Genomic DNA, 15,375 nt, shown 5'->3' on the forward strand with positions numbered 1-15,375 from the left:
TTATTTGCGCTCTGGTTTTACTGGTTACATAATAGACTCGAATATGAATCAGTATTGGTGACTTCAAATGTATTTTATTGAAATTACCTTCCAGTTAGTGCATTTAGTCATGCAACTGTGTGTTTGACAATTGTTTCTTCTGAGTGCGGCGAGTTTAGATAATAAGCATTTAAGATGCTTGTTCCAAATCACAGATCGAGTTTAGGCAAATTGAACCATCATATATTTTTTGCATGACCGCATTCCAAATTGTGCCGCGTAACCGTAAAACGCGGCGGGGCGGGCGACCAGGAATATCACAATTTCTTTGTTTTAACATGCGTGTCTTTTTTTTTTTTTTTTCCAAAAAGATCCCACTTTGAGTTTTTTTATTTTTTTTTTGTTTTGTTTGATTGTTGTTGAGGGCTGAGAGGCATACGTTTACCCTCCGCTACACACACCCCTTTAAAAGCACACAAACGCACGCACGCGCGCGCACGCGGGGTCCCTCTCTGAGCTCAAAAGAAGGAGGAAAAAATGCGCCACTCTTGGAGCGTCTTTCAAGGGGGGAAAAGTTGAGGAAGACAGAAGAGGACGAACCAAGGGGAGCCTCGGATGAAAGCACCTCCTTCGCCGTTTCTCCTCGCACCGTAAACAGATGGTTATTTATGCGCATAAATGAAACAACCCTAAATGTAGCGCCGCGTCTCTCTTTTTTTGGATAACATTGCGGGGGAGCCACATTCATGCAACGCTCAGATATCCGGACAGAAACATAAGCGTTACGGGACGTAGAAGCTTGACTTTATTTTCGCTGTACACACAACTACTGGTGTCTGACTGAGGTTGGCGGTGGATTTTATCTCTTCACTTTACAACAAAACGCTGACGGCTGGGAAAAATAAAATATAAAACTCAAGCCCCAGCGGTGTCTACAACTGGTAAGTGCAGTTGGCGAGTAGAGACTCTTTATTAAAAAAAAGAAAAAAAAAGACTGAGATGTGAGTTAATACAAGTGAAGGAATTTGTTCCACCTCCGGTTTTCGACTGTTCGGCGCGTTTCTGAAGTGAATTTCAAAGCCGCGGCTGTAACACGGAGGAGCACGAAGTGGCAGGAGGGCAGGGTTCGTCTCACAGGTCGGCGGATGATAATGATGTATCGTTAGCGCTGACGGAGTGCGGGGAAGTCAAAAGAAAGGGGGGCAACGCAGACTGTATACTGCCCTTAAGCTGGTGCTGAGAAGATTATTAATGAGGGAACAAAAATCCGTCAATAAATGAAAAACTTTTGCATTTGGGATCAGTTTAAAGTCAGTTTGCTGCTATGAGCCCGTAAGATGCAATTACTTCTGATATAATTCCTAAAATAAATTGCAAACCTGACGCAGAAAGCTCACAAACGCCCATAAACTTACGCAGAGAAAACGGCCTTATAATTCTGTTAACAGTGAGTAAGAGGAGATATGAGTTACCCTTATGCATCTTTTTGCAAACTTAGGGGGGAAATTTGGAAGGGGAGGGGGGCAAAGAGGCGACGTTTACGGTCTCACGCCTTTAATTAATACAGGACCATACGGTGGAGGTTAGTCGATTCATCTCCCGGTAAAGGCAGCAGTCTCATGCTCTGCTGTGTTAATTTCACAAGTGAAGCCAGTGTGAGGCAATGCCAGCTTTCTGTCGGCACTGGGCCCGGTGCCACGTGAGTCACTCATTCATATCAACTGCTGGTGCTCAGAGTGCAGAGTGTCTGTGGAGTGACAATGAATGGATGAGGGAATATTAAAAGTAATAGGGCCTACTAATGCAGTTACATGTTAAAATCCTTCTGGGTGTGTAACTAAAACTCCACTTTTACAATATGAAGAGAAAATAATAATATTTTATTATTATTATTATTATTATTATTATTATGTAAACATTTAGGCCCATTATTCGATTTTATTTTGCTTGAACATCATTTTCAACACCTATTTATCTTTAAATTAAATACATTTATTTACTTTTTCTTGGGCCTTGTTATTTTATGTTTGTCTGTTATTATAAATAAAGCCAACCCTCGTTTTTAATCTACAAAAAAAAAAAAAAAAAAAAAAAAAAAAACGAATCCTTCCGTGCTGAAATTGTGCTGCCAAGATAAAATACAGTAAAATGCATAAATAAGGTCGGATGTGATTCCAGAGGTCGCGGAGCAGCCAGGCAGGCTGAAATATTAGAGGCACCCCTCATTAAATCTCGCTGATTAGATAACACGGAGCCGCATGCAATAACCTTACACCCTACAGCCTGACCCCCACTATTTCATTGTTGCAGGGGTGATATAGAGGAGCGATGAGGAGAAAGGCTGTGCAGGTACACACCGTGTAAAACTTAACCTCCAATATCTGCATCTTTTGAATTAAATAGAGAGAGAGAGAGAAAAAAAAACTCACATATGATGTAGAGCAGGTGAAGAGAGGAACTGAGGAAAATGGTTAACAGCATGACTGCATGCAAATTCCCCCCGACTTGAATTATCATAAGCAAACAGTGTGAGCCTGGGCTAATAAAACCCCATCTGTGTAACTTCATATCGAGGTAGTATGAGGGCTGCGATAATGAATTTTGTAATATCCCACCGACAGACATCTCAATCAGACTCTAATCCGGTGATTTTACTACGGAATCACTGCACTTCCAACTGCTGCAGCCTGCACCAAAACACAAGAGCCGGCTCATGCAAAACATGACGGCTTTTATACAGTGAACCAGACTGTACAAAAATATATTTCACACAGGAAATAAGAAATACAGGCCGAGCGGCAACTCATCACGATTTTCACTTAAAACGAGTAAAACTGTATTTTATTATTCAGATGATAGTTTGTTTTTTTTTAAACCAGAGCAAACAATCTACTTTCCATTCCTTTACTCAAGTGATCTTTTCTTGAAATTCAGATCGAATCTTCTGTCCCAGCTCGGTGTTGGGCAGTTGTTTCCTGACACAAGTGGAATTCACTTTGTAAAGATTTAATCCTTGTTACAAGGAAATTTTTTAATTTCCAGACCAGATTTTCTCAATAAAATGTATTTTATTTTTTTTGCAACCAGTGTATCTCACTGACATCACCGCTTTGTTTTACGCATTTTGTGCATTTACTTACACATCAACGTTGTTTCAGCAACAGTGTATAGACTGTTAAATTTAGCCTTTCTGCTGCAATCTAGTCTAAACCTTTACGCACACCACTATTCTTTCAGATATTCATTTAACTCCAAGATGACTGAGTGCACATACACAACTGCAGGTTATTTAAAATTATTGGAGGCTAATTGTGGCTCTGTTTTGTGTATTCACAGAAGCAGTTTCCTCAAATTGCCGAAATGGACTCGCACTGTCGCAAACTGGCCACCACCTGCGCGCAAATAGGTGAGTATCTGATCAATGTGGATCGAGATGATGCAGCAGAAATACGAGACCAGAATGGTTGTAGAATTGTTGTCTGCAGACATGATTACCGATATGTGGACGCACCTCTTGTAACCCAGACTATAAACATGAATTTTATGCGCGTTGCCTTTCAACATGGCGTTTATTATTGACGGTGAATATTCCATTTTTATTTCACCAAAACTGACGTGGCCTAAAGATAGAAAAACCCGACACCTAAAAATCGGACTCGTTGACATCCTCTGTCATGTCTTCAATACTACAGTTTAAAATATCTTGAAATCTGATTATGAATATATTCTACAAATAAAAATGGTGTAAATATCTTTTCTGGTATTGTGGTAGTAAGCTAATTATTTCACATTTATTACTTTGTGATTTTATTTTTTAAACGAGTCAAACATCTCCAATTAAACAATTTCTATTAAGAACTAAAAAGAAAACCATGGCTTCTGTTCTCACCGAATGATCCCTTCCTCCCATTGCTGTTTTCACAATTTTCAACAAGTACGGAAGTGTGTTTGGTTTTTTTATATATAAAAGTTCTTTACGTGGATATTTACTAAATTGATCAAAACTCTTTGGTATAGTCACAAATTAATGATCCTCTTGCTAGTCAATGGAGCCGCGGTGGGTGGATCCAGGTTATTCTCTGTCTTGGGGGGACACCTGCTGGACTGAGGTGGCTCTGCAGCTTCGGTGCTGCTTGAGGAGCGGGTAACTTGATAAGGATGACAGCTCTGCAGCGCTGTTATATGATGCAATTAAAATATAGATAAATATACCCACTTTTGCACTTTTGACGGCCTTTGGCACAGTTACACGATACACCAACAACCTAGTTTTTACGCGGTCGTGTCAGTGATATCCTTTAACCAGTTTCTATCCACATAAATGGTGCTTTTCAAACTAATATCCTCGAAAAAGCCGATAACAGAAGACTAAACAAAAGCTGGAATCCCTCACGGCAGTCTGGGATTAATTATTCTCCAATGCGGAGGGGAAATTACATCAGGTCTTGTTAGGCTCCTAAAAGAATAACCAATAACTCTCATTCGGTTTCATTTAGCTGACATCGATGGGGCTGCAGTGGCAGTGCGCTGGCTCTCCATAGCTTCCATAGCTGCAAACTGTGATCGCTCATTAATTATAAATAATAAGAAAAACAATAACATGGGGGAGTCAAAAATGATGCCTGCGAATATAGACGCACCGAGTGTTTTGCTGTAATATATGCGGCGCTTGTTGAGTTGACTCCGGGGAAAACAAAATGTATAATGAAAGCCCATTCGTGAGCAGGAATATACTAATAGGGGAATGTGATGTCGCCTTAATCCCATGTAAAAAGCCTTTTCGTCTCCCTCTGTATTGACTGAATTGCTAATTAATGGCCCTCTATGGCGGAGGCCTATTGCGTGCAGTAATCCGCAGGAGAGAGATAAAGCATTCAGAAGGTAGAAATGAAGAGGAAACCGATAATCCACTTCAAGTTTAGTATGGAAAAAAAAGGAGCAACTGACTGTTCGCTGCGTGGCACAAAACACTGCAGACAAATATTAATCTTATTGGTCATTTTAATGAAAAAGTCTAATTACATTTATTATTAATTATTCTTATAATTACTGACTGACAAATATATATTTCTCTGTTTTAACTGCACTTTCGTGAAGGTTTGAGAATAATGATTTAACCACTGTAATTTACAAACGCGCCTCATCCTAAATGAATTACTCACCCAAACAAGGTTTCCTTGCTCTGTATGAGATTCGATTGGCTCCTCCACTTTTCATAAAGTATTTTCCCTCCCTGTGTGTGTGTATGTGTATGTGTATGTGTGTTTGTCATACAGTCTATGGTCTGCTGGTATTTATATATCAGGGGCTTTCACGGGATTAGCCCAGTAACTTCTTAACTGCGCCAAATCCAAATGTGCTGGCTGAACGGGCGTCCGCCTGGCCACGTGGAGAGGGGAAGTGCGTTGATTATAAGGACGACGGTGATGATGATGGTGATGACAATGATGATACAGCTGTGCTACAGCAGAGAAATGGGCAAAAAAAATAAATCCCGCAAAATCATCCTTCTTCACCTGTTCTGCTTTTTACGGCGCTAATTTGTTGTGAATATTGTTTCCTCCCTTCAGTCCAGTTTTCCAGCTGACACTTCTACATGCCTCCCACCTTGAAAACTTAGGAGGCATTTGTTTGATTAGACATGTTGCTTTTGCGTCACAGTCTGTTGGGATTACAGGTGGGGGCGGTCGAATATTTTGGCACAATCAGTTCAATCTCATTAAAAGTCCTCCATCAGAAACCCTGCCAAAAGGAGACTTCTGAGAAGGACCGGTGGGTCGAAACGATAGAGAGCGAGGGAGAGATTTCCAGTTAAGTGCCCGTATGAAGCAATCTGTCCTAAACAAACTGGGGCTGCTTAGTTAACCGTGGCTGTTGTGAGGTTGATTTAATGGATATTTGAACATTTTCTCTGGGGAGGTCAAGACCACCGCCTCATTTGACAACTAAAATGACTGACAATACTTTGCGTGTATATAATGGCTGCACGGATGAGTAACAATTCACTGCATTTGGTCACCTGTATGGACTGAATAATGTGCTGAGACTCTCCCTGAATAACAAGGTGGGACAAGGTCCGGACACCAGAATTTCGGGGGATTGAACGTGTATGTGCTGGCGGTTGTAGACTTGCTTTGTACGTTCACTCCAAGTAATCACCCTATAATTCTGCATTCACAATTAAAAACACACGTGTGTGCGCTGCACCGGTGGCATGTGCTTTTGTTTAAAATACTGATAGTAAACTTTAGTTGACAAGTCCCCTCGTTAACCGCGTGTTCGTACGCGGGATCATTGTACTGCAGTCGGTTGTTGTGTTTGATATATAATGTGCATTTTGTGTCTTTGTGCTTTCAATACAATCCTCTGAGTGACTCACTTTATCCACATTGAGTCCCTGAGTAAACTGCAGTGACGGAGCTGGCGAGCGCACGGCTCATCTTGGGTATCAATAGAACTGCATCATTTTAGTGGGCCACTGGACCCATCTCATAAACTGAGGCCAAACTTGTTATTTTCATTTTTATTTGGTCCTGGGCTGCTGCGCAACGGCACCTCGGAGCGCCGCGGGCACACCGGTGCGTCCCATCTCTCTTTACATGCTTTTATTTGGAAGAGAAAAATAAGCGCCGGCCCCGGCATAAACACATTGGCAGACATATCTCGTTTTTGCAATCTCCGGTTGGTTGGGCGCACCGTCACATCCACATGGATGTGCCTGTCAGAGAGAATATGGGCGGGCGCAACATGGTGACGTGGAGGACTGGAGAGAGGCGCAGTTGGATAGGCAGTGCGCAGGCAACAGCTGAAATGAACAGAGAGCGGTGTGGTGTGTGTGTGCCTCTGGATCTAATATCGCCTACCTGTCCTTGTCACTCTGATAGTCAGTCGAGGTAGCCGCTGTTTATCACCGATGCTATGGCAACACCCAATGGCCTATTTTGAAGTATTTTTCAGTTTGTACATGAAGAGGGGTTCGTATCAAACGCAAGAGGAACCGCGCGGCTGTGCGTTTTGTGGAGAGCTGAACACATTCCGCGGTCGGACTTTCCGTTTAACCTTTCTGTGCTAAAGGGGACTTAATCTGCGTTTGACAGCCAGTTGTGCGATCTTCTACCCATGAACTCTATGAGGGATCCATCAAACATAGATCACCACCACCTCACAGGGAATAAACTTGCCTCCACACACCACACGACTCTGGCGATGGCCTCTAGTTTGCAGCCGCTGCAGCGGACTGTGGACTCCAAGCACCGGTTAGAGGTGCACACGGTGTCAGACACGTCCAGTCCGGAGTCTGTCGGTAAGAACCGCCCGTGGGGACAGATGTGCTCAACTAGGCGCCGCAAATGTCATCTTGACATCAAACAGAAGGCTCTGGCTCCAATCAGAGGGGTTTTATATGCATGCAAACAGCCGATTACAGCCATTATACATGCAGATAATTAGTTTTGACACTTTCCAGTGCGTGTTGTTGTTTTTGTGAAGTGTTACTGAAACTACAGGAGAGGTCGTCTTCTCTCAAACAAACAAGTTGGCCGTTAACTTACATTCTCAAAAAAGACAATTTTACCTTTTTCCTTTTTAAGGAAAAGTGCAGACTAAAACATGAAACAAGTAACTGCCTCCCTTAATATTTCGATGCATTCAGGGATTTTCCTTCCCTCAGTGCAGCACAAAGGCCTTGATACACTGACCTTGACTAATGTAACTGGTTTTCCCTCTCTTAACAGAAAAAGAGAAGATACAAAATAAAAACGACGACTCGTCGGACGATCCTTCAAAAAAGAAGAGGCAGCGGCGGCAGAGGACTCATTTCACCAGCCAGCAGCTGCAGGAACTAGAGGCCACTTTCCAGCGGAATCGCTATCCGGACATGAGCACAAGGGAGGAGATAGCAGTGTGGACCAATCTCACAGAGGCCCGGGTCAGGGTAAGTATTCCCCAGGGTGTAACCAAAACACTCCATGTGTATAATTTGGGGTAATTTGTGCCCGTTGTACAGTTAACCTATAAATTTGGTATACCTTTAAATTATTACGCACGGACACCCAACTGTACGCAGGGCTGAAATGTCCATAGATATAAAACAGGACACAGTTTTTAGTTAGAAAACAAACAATCTGAGTCTTGTTTAAATAAACTACTGGCTCAATCTCAATTTAATTAGACTGTGTGTGTTTATCTATTAGATTAAATATAATTACAACCCTCTGAACTCAATGCAAAATAATCAGTGTTAGCACAAAGTAATTTGAGATTCTGTGCACGAATTCATCTTTACAATTGTTTTTGTGGTAAAATAGAAGAAAAAAAAAACACACTTTTTTTTTGTTTGTCTGTCAAGTGTAACTACACATAATTAACAGTTTTGGCTTTTGACATTACTTGGTGACAGATACTAACTCGTGGTCGCCTGTACGTGTGAAAGAGGTGTATATTGCGATTGTCGCCCAGGTGTTGTGTGATGAGGGTCAGCGTGTTTGTGGAAGCCTGCTGAGCAATACACGTCCTCTCCACTTTAAGATGGTGCAGTGACAGCCCGGTGTGTGTATTCTGCGCAGATAAAGGCTGAATCAGGGCGCAGTTGTCGGCACTGGAGCCCAATTAAACCTCCGTGGATTTAAACGCGTCGAATTGTTACGTAACACGAATTAATTTTATATTAAAATTTAGTCAGTTGCACAAAATTGTGAAGGATTTGTCTGAAATTAAAATGCAGAACGCAGCCCAACACAATCCTTCCAAGATAGAGGCAATGCAGGATTAAATGATCCTTCAAATATAATCTCTAACACTCTGTAATTTGCTTTACTGTAGGTTTGGTTCAAGAACCGACGAGCCAAGTGGAGGAAACGGGAAAGAAACCAACAAGCCGAGCTTTGCAAAAACGGCTTCGGCCCGCAGTTCAATGGACTCATGCAGCCCTACGACGACATGTACCCGAGCTACACGTACAACAACTGGGCCGCCAAGGGCCTCACGTCGGCGTCCTTATCCACAAAAAGCTTCCCCTTCTTCAACTCCATGAATGTCAACCCCTTGTCCTCGCAGACCATGTTCTCCCCGCCCAACTCTATATCTTCCATGACTTCCAGCATGGTGCCATCTGCGGTCACCGGCGTGCCGGGCTCCAGCCTCAACAGCCTCAACAACTTGAACAACCTCAGTAATCCGTCTCTCAACTCGGGGGTGCCCACGCCTGCGTGTCCCTACGCGCCTCCGACCCCTCCTTATGTGTACAGGGACACTTGTAACTCCAGTCTGGCCAGCCTGAGACTGAAAGCCAAGCAGCACTCGAGTTTTGGATACGCCAGTGTGCAGAATCCGGCGACTAATCTGAGCGCTTGCCAATATGCCGTGGACAGACCAGTCTAATACCTACCTGCACTGCAAAAACTCAACCATCATAGCAAGTCATTAGAGGCTTTAATTGTTAGTTTTCTCTAAAGAAAGTGAGGAAATGTGGCGGTGAGAAATTTTTACTTTTTCGTTTCATGAAATTGTCGGCATTTTCTTGCCATTGGATTGCGCTTTCTATAAATTCTGACTTTACCCTCAATATACTGCCACATGCTCAGTCCACACACACACACACACACACACACACACACACACGCACATTAATAAACACATGGGTTCATCCCATGGCACTCTGTTCATACATTTATTTTAAAATTTTTCTCCCGTTTTTTTTTTTTTTTATTAAAAGTGCGTTTATGAGGGCGATTACACCAAATGGCTTGTTATGGTGATTTTGAATTTTGCAGTGTGTGGTTAATGACAAACAGCCGGCCACAGGAACAAGGGACTACTACAAGTACTTTTACATCTTTCAAAAAGGGCACTAGAAGACTGAACCACTGAAACAAGCTCGACTCCAGGTTGGAGTGAAACTGACACGGAAAGTTTTTAGGTTTCTTCCCCTTCGATGATTCCGGGCCTGCTACTGCGACAGAGTGAAAGACACGGGCCTGGGTCATTTTTCAAAGCTCCTAACTGGAGTTTTTCCTGGTGGATTTTTGGACGTTAACTGTTGACTGAAAAGGTTGTATATATATTTGAATTATCATCTCCTGTTTGTCGAGGCGAATGTGCTATAACCCTACAGTTCTCTCCAGGTTCAAATTTATCAACGCATGTGGAAAAGAAGAAAAAAAAAAAAAGAAAAAAAAAACAAACCTAAAAAGGAATCATGTTTTGCTTGCAAACAAAAAGGGAATGTACATACTAAAACACACCAGTTGTGTGTTTCTAACATATTATAAATTTATTATTAATGTCTGTGTGAATATCGATTTAGAATAGCAATTCTGGATTTTAAAAAAAAGTCATCAAAATGTTCCTGCGACAAATTATTTGGTTTTTGCTCTGTGTATACTATTTGGTACGGAATTATGTTTTTTTTTTCCAACATCCAAAAAAAACAACAAAACTATTGTGTTTTATTTAATGGAAGTAAATATATTGTCCAAAAACATTCTACTGAGGGACCTTTATTGAATCTTTGTGTTACTAGTCTGTTAGTGGAGTGGAAAGCAATGACAGTCTGTCTATAGCCTTTCGATTGTGTGAGGTACTTGTGCGTCTAATCTATAGAGGAAAACAATGGGCCGCTCCAATACACATAGAGGCGAGATGCTCCGTCAGATTAACTGCTGAATACATGTCTGCCTGCTGAGCCAAGGGCCTCGGCTGGTCACTGGTGCTTGAAATAACACTGGAATCAACAAACAGGAGTTGGACCACACGACAATGACAACAATCCATTATGGTTTGTTTTTTCTCGCTGTTTGAACTCAGAGGAGAAAATCTGTGGGCTGTGAGAAAGCTCCTGCTTTAAATACATAAAAGTAATTCTTTAATAGAGATTTTCCAAAATTCCAAATATCCAAATTATAACAATTAATCTGCTTTTTTTTCCATAAACCTAAACGATCTTCCTGGTTTCCACATGCGTCTTGTTTGCCTTTGCATTGTAGTTTTCTTTTGTAACTTTTAAGTCACGCTTCACATCGCGCAAAAAAGCCGCAAAGCAAAACAAAGCAACGGTCTAGGGAAACTGTGATTCATAAGCTTGAGCAAACAAGCACACGCAGAGAGGTATGTGGGCCGACGCTGAACCGGTGGAGGCGGGGGACGAATGCAGCTCCGTGGCTGCAGGAAGAGCAGAGACACCGGCGAGGAAAGACTGTGCACTCCCTGCAGAAGGAGCCAGATAAATGGTCCGTGTGTGGGTTTGGAGGCTGAGCTATACGCGGACTTTTCAGCTTCATTAGGTCCATCAAGTGAGTTGTTTGGGAGTGTAAACGTGCGGCCTCTCTAAACTAAACGGTTATTATAGCACCATAGTCATAATAGTCATAATTAAAATGAGCCATGATGTGCCGTTAAAAAGAAATGTCAAATGTGTCCACTTAGCAAAGCTGATTTAGGATCTGATGTCACGTTGGAGGAGACCCTAGGTCATCTCTCAAGGGGGGATTATTATGAAGAGAAATAAATCACAGCTATTCCAAATGTTGCTTTTGCAACAACACCAAAAAAAAAAAAAGCACTGTTAAATAACAAACACAAGAGAAGCTTCTTCTATTTTAACATCCATGAATTCAAGTGATTTTCCGAGCTGCAGTGCGCAGCCAGCGGCCTGAACTCCTCACCCTCCAGAATTAGATTTTCCTCTAAAAGCTGCGGCTTGTTGCACAAGTGTCACCGTTTTGATAGCGTCGGGGCAATAATCAGCTGACAGGGGGATAAGCTTCAGCTGCTGCAGAGGCGAATACGCAAGTCTGCGGCTTCAATACACATCCGCACAATCAACATGAGAGCAGAGGATGAGCTGAGGAGACGAGGCTACAGTTGGAAATGTTCATTAGGCTGATAAGGACTGCAGACCTTGTGCCTTTGCTCTCCTTTCCACTCTGCTCGAGGTGAGTACTTATTACATTTTAAATGAAAAAAACAACATCTGCCTTTTTGCTGCTGTGGTTGCACGTGCATTTACGCGCGGACATTTAACAGAGAAAAACCACTAAACGGGCTTTTGCTTGCACCACGGTTGCCTATATTCTGCTCACGCTTTTATCTGAAATTAATATTCTAAATGCCGATGCTGCGGAGTCATTTATGCGTCAAGCCAAAGTCATTTTAAAGTAGAAAAACTTAATGCTTCCCAGTGAAAAGCAATAAAATATGAGAAGTGCACACAGGCTACTAATTTAATAAGCATGTAGTTCATGTTCCAACAAAGATGTAATTCTCAATCTTCTTTTATAACACATTTTTTAAAAATGCATCCTGCCTCATTTTTTCGGACATCTAAAGCGCACTAGTACATCTTGATGCAGGATTTGTTCCGCCAGCGTGATTAAAATAAAATCCAAATGTGCGGAAAGGCGCCGAGCCGGCACAGCTTTCACCTCCTCTCCACTGGGAATTCAAATAAAAAGCGAGCAAGAGCAAATATCCAAACACGAATCGTTACACCTCCAATCTAAATAATTAACAAGCTCTCAATATTCATGTAGCGACGGGTTTAGAAGAGACCTGAGATGGTTTGGTAATACTCTGCATGCCATATATCAGGGAGCATGTTTTCTAATTATATTCTGATGAGGCCTGGATTTCAACTATTGCATTTTTTTCCCTGCAACATTAGTATTTACACAAGATCTCTGGTATAGGATAACATTGATTGAATTTTCATTTCAAAAAATTAGTGTAGGAGTGTTGCATTAATTACATTCACTGTTACAGCTTCAAATACACATTTTAGATGTGATATTTCTTTTTTTAATATGGAGGCATTTGTAAAACAAATCAAACTGTTACCTCTTTCTTCTAAACCACAAACAAGCTGTTTTTTTGAATATGTGGTTGTGTCTTTTTTTGAGTAGATGTAGCAGGAAGTTTGGGAGCTGATGGGGTTATTAGTTTAGGTAATGAACACAGAATTTGTCAGAACATGCAGGATTTGATCAGTGGTTCATGTGGTGAGGCCAAATTAGAACAATAGGACTGAGTGTGAGTGAGAGCTTTTAAACATCAAAAACATGTTTTGGTTGTTAAACCCAAATTACACCAGACATTTAGAAAAGATAGATAGTTTTTAGTTTCCCATTTTTCTTTTACAAGAAAATAGCACAAAACAAAACTACAATATTTAGACAAACACCATCCTGGCATCTTCACATACTTTCACACATGCAAAATGTTATTTTATTATTTCAGGGTTAAAACGTCCGTGTGTTTCCTAAGAATTCTGGGACAATGGCTACACACAAGACAGCTACATACAAACACACAACTCGCCTCTTCGTTTTGTCCATAAGTGCAGTGGTCAAGAAGCAGAGAGGACTGCTGTGTATCTGGGGGAGGTGGGCACTTAAGGGTTTTTGTGGGAGGTGGGGCTGGACCAATGGTGGCCCAAGAGCTTCAGCTTCAGGTCACATGTGTGACCTCACACATTCTCACCCTCACCTAAGGCCCAAGAAGAAGTTGCTCACAATGAGACGCACGACCATCTATGGCAGCAGGACTATAAACCCCACAGCAACTTCTTTTTTCCTTGTTGTTTGTTTCCAACACAACTGTGTAAGATCAATTGTAGAATTTGTTTTTGAGTTACTGCAACAGCATCTACAGCAGTTTGGACACTTGGAAATGAAAAATACATCCGTGTCTGTGCTTCAGACTTTGATTTGATGTGTGCAAACTGGCTTGCCGGTATTCATGTGGCTACATCCACTGAGCATAGTGAACAAAGGCATGATGTTTGCTCATTGCTGGTCTCTTCTACATGTTATTTTGGCATGTAATTACATATGCGCATCCTGAATGTGTGTCTACTATGTGTAAGTTGTGTATTGGCCCCTTTCTCAGTGGGGGTTTGGTGCCGTTTAAGGCCAGTCGGCTGGCCAGAGCGTGTGAAAGTAGATAACAAGGGCGAATTTCATGAGACACACACACACACACACAGACTTTCTGCTCTCTGAAGTTCTATTAAAGAAAGATAAAAACAAAAAGACACATCCGAGATGTTGACTCTCCCAATCAATTTTTACACATTAAGCATCCTGAAAAGATCAGTAGCACGGCTCTCATGGAGCATGGAATGGTGGGGAGAAAAATGATCCATCAGGAAAGACTCGGGAATGTGAGAGAAGAAGCGGTACCTCGTATCGGTTAGAAATCTTTAAGAACCTGTGCGGTAGCATTTAAGTCAGGCGCTCACTTAGAAACCTTGGAGTGGAAATAGAAAATTTAGAAACTTTAAACTTTGAATTATAAATGGTGATGATATTGCTTATCATATTTTGCTATATAATGAAAAGCTAACTAAAACAAAAGTTGCTCCTAGAGCGCTCAGATTTGTCTTTGTGTACATTCGACAGTATTGCAAATGAAGAGCTTGCATATTCACTCCCGGATAAAAATGCCACTTAAATGGAAATTATTTAGCATCAAGTCCAACTATAGTCGACCTACCACACAACTAAAGCAAGTAATTCTGTATAACATTTGTGCATAAAACCTATGCAGTGTCTGTGTAAAAATGTCCATAAAAACATGCAAAAGTGACTAAAAATACACAGAATTTCAAAGTAGGCAGCCTGCAGGCACACAGCTACCTGAATTCTTCCTCATGCCTCTTTATGTTAAGCTGACAAGTCTAAAGCTGCTAACATTTTAGCCTTATCTGAAGCATCATGTTCAGACACCTTCAGTTTACACAGTCTGCCCCAGATGGCATCTCTCAGCCCTGTTTTCTTTAGGCCTGTCATCTACTGTAACGTCTTAATTGACGTTTACCTCTGTTCGCCGCTGTCAGCCACCCGGAGTCTGTGGCTGATGAGCAGCCTGGCAGAATAGTTTCCCAGGCTCCAGCTTCACATAGAAAATTACACCTGAGCTCCTCTGTTTGTTTTAGTTCCTTTTTTGTTTTTTTTTACTCCCCTTTTTGTGTCCCCCAATTTTCCCTTCACACGCAGGCTAAATTTAAAAGTGTTGTGGAAAATTTTCAAATTCTCACAGGCTAATGTAAGTGCACAGGAATGACTAAAAATCTTCCTTCCCAACTTGTATGAAAGATCAGGCAACTGTGCATTTTGTCGCTACGGAAGCAAACTGTGGAAAGTTTTCCAACTTTCCACTTTACGGCAATCCCAAATTCCCCTCTTAACACAAGACATTTCTTTAAATCACTTTACTCAGCTTCCTCCCATCATGTCAAACCCTGTAAAATATGCCAAAAATATGGACATTTATGTGCCCTGTGCTTTAAAGTATGAGTTTTTAAATAAGAACAGCCTCAGCGAAAACAAAACCCTGAACACTTGCAGGGATAATGTCATACTCTCCACACTGATCTGACTCTCCAGCTGTACAAACATAGCA

The 15,375-nt window shown here is 41.6% G+C and overlaps 1 protein-coding gene and 1 long non-coding RNA gene across 3 annotated transcripts in view; one reads left to right on the top strand and one right to left on the bottom strand.

The window, feature by feature from the left end:
* LOC137134658 (uncharacterized) overlaps window positions 1-15,375 on the bottom strand; it is a 48,819-nt gene that overhangs the window by 24,166 nt on the left and 9,278 nt on the right. The window lies entirely within an intron of this gene.
* pitx2 (paired-like homeodomain 2) lies at window positions 522-10,459 on the top strand. Of its 2 annotated transcripts, XM_067519333.1 has the most exons (4): window positions 522-920; window positions 3,316-3,385; window positions 7,713-7,912; window positions 8,800-10,459. In XM_067519333.1, the coding sequence occupies exons 2-4, from the start codon at window positions 3,340-3,342 to the stop codon at window positions 9,355-9,357; spliced, it is 804 nt and encodes a 267-aa protein (XP_067375434.1). In that variant the 5' UTR covers window positions 522-920; window positions 3,316-3,339; the 3' UTR covers window positions 9,358-10,459. The 2 variants fall into 2 exon arrangements, with proteins under 2 accessions (XP_067375434.1, XP_067375433.1); XM_067519332.1 differs by lacking the exons at window positions 522-920; window positions 3,316-3,385 and adding an exon at window positions 6,751-7,282.

The sequence above is a fragment of the Channa argus genome, chromosome 10 (genome assembly GCF_033026475.1).
Source record: "Channa argus isolate prfri chromosome 10, Channa argus male v1.0, whole genome shotgun sequence".
Taxonomy (NCBI): Eukaryota; Metazoa; Chordata; class Actinopteri; order Anabantiformes; family Channidae; genus Channa; species Channa argus.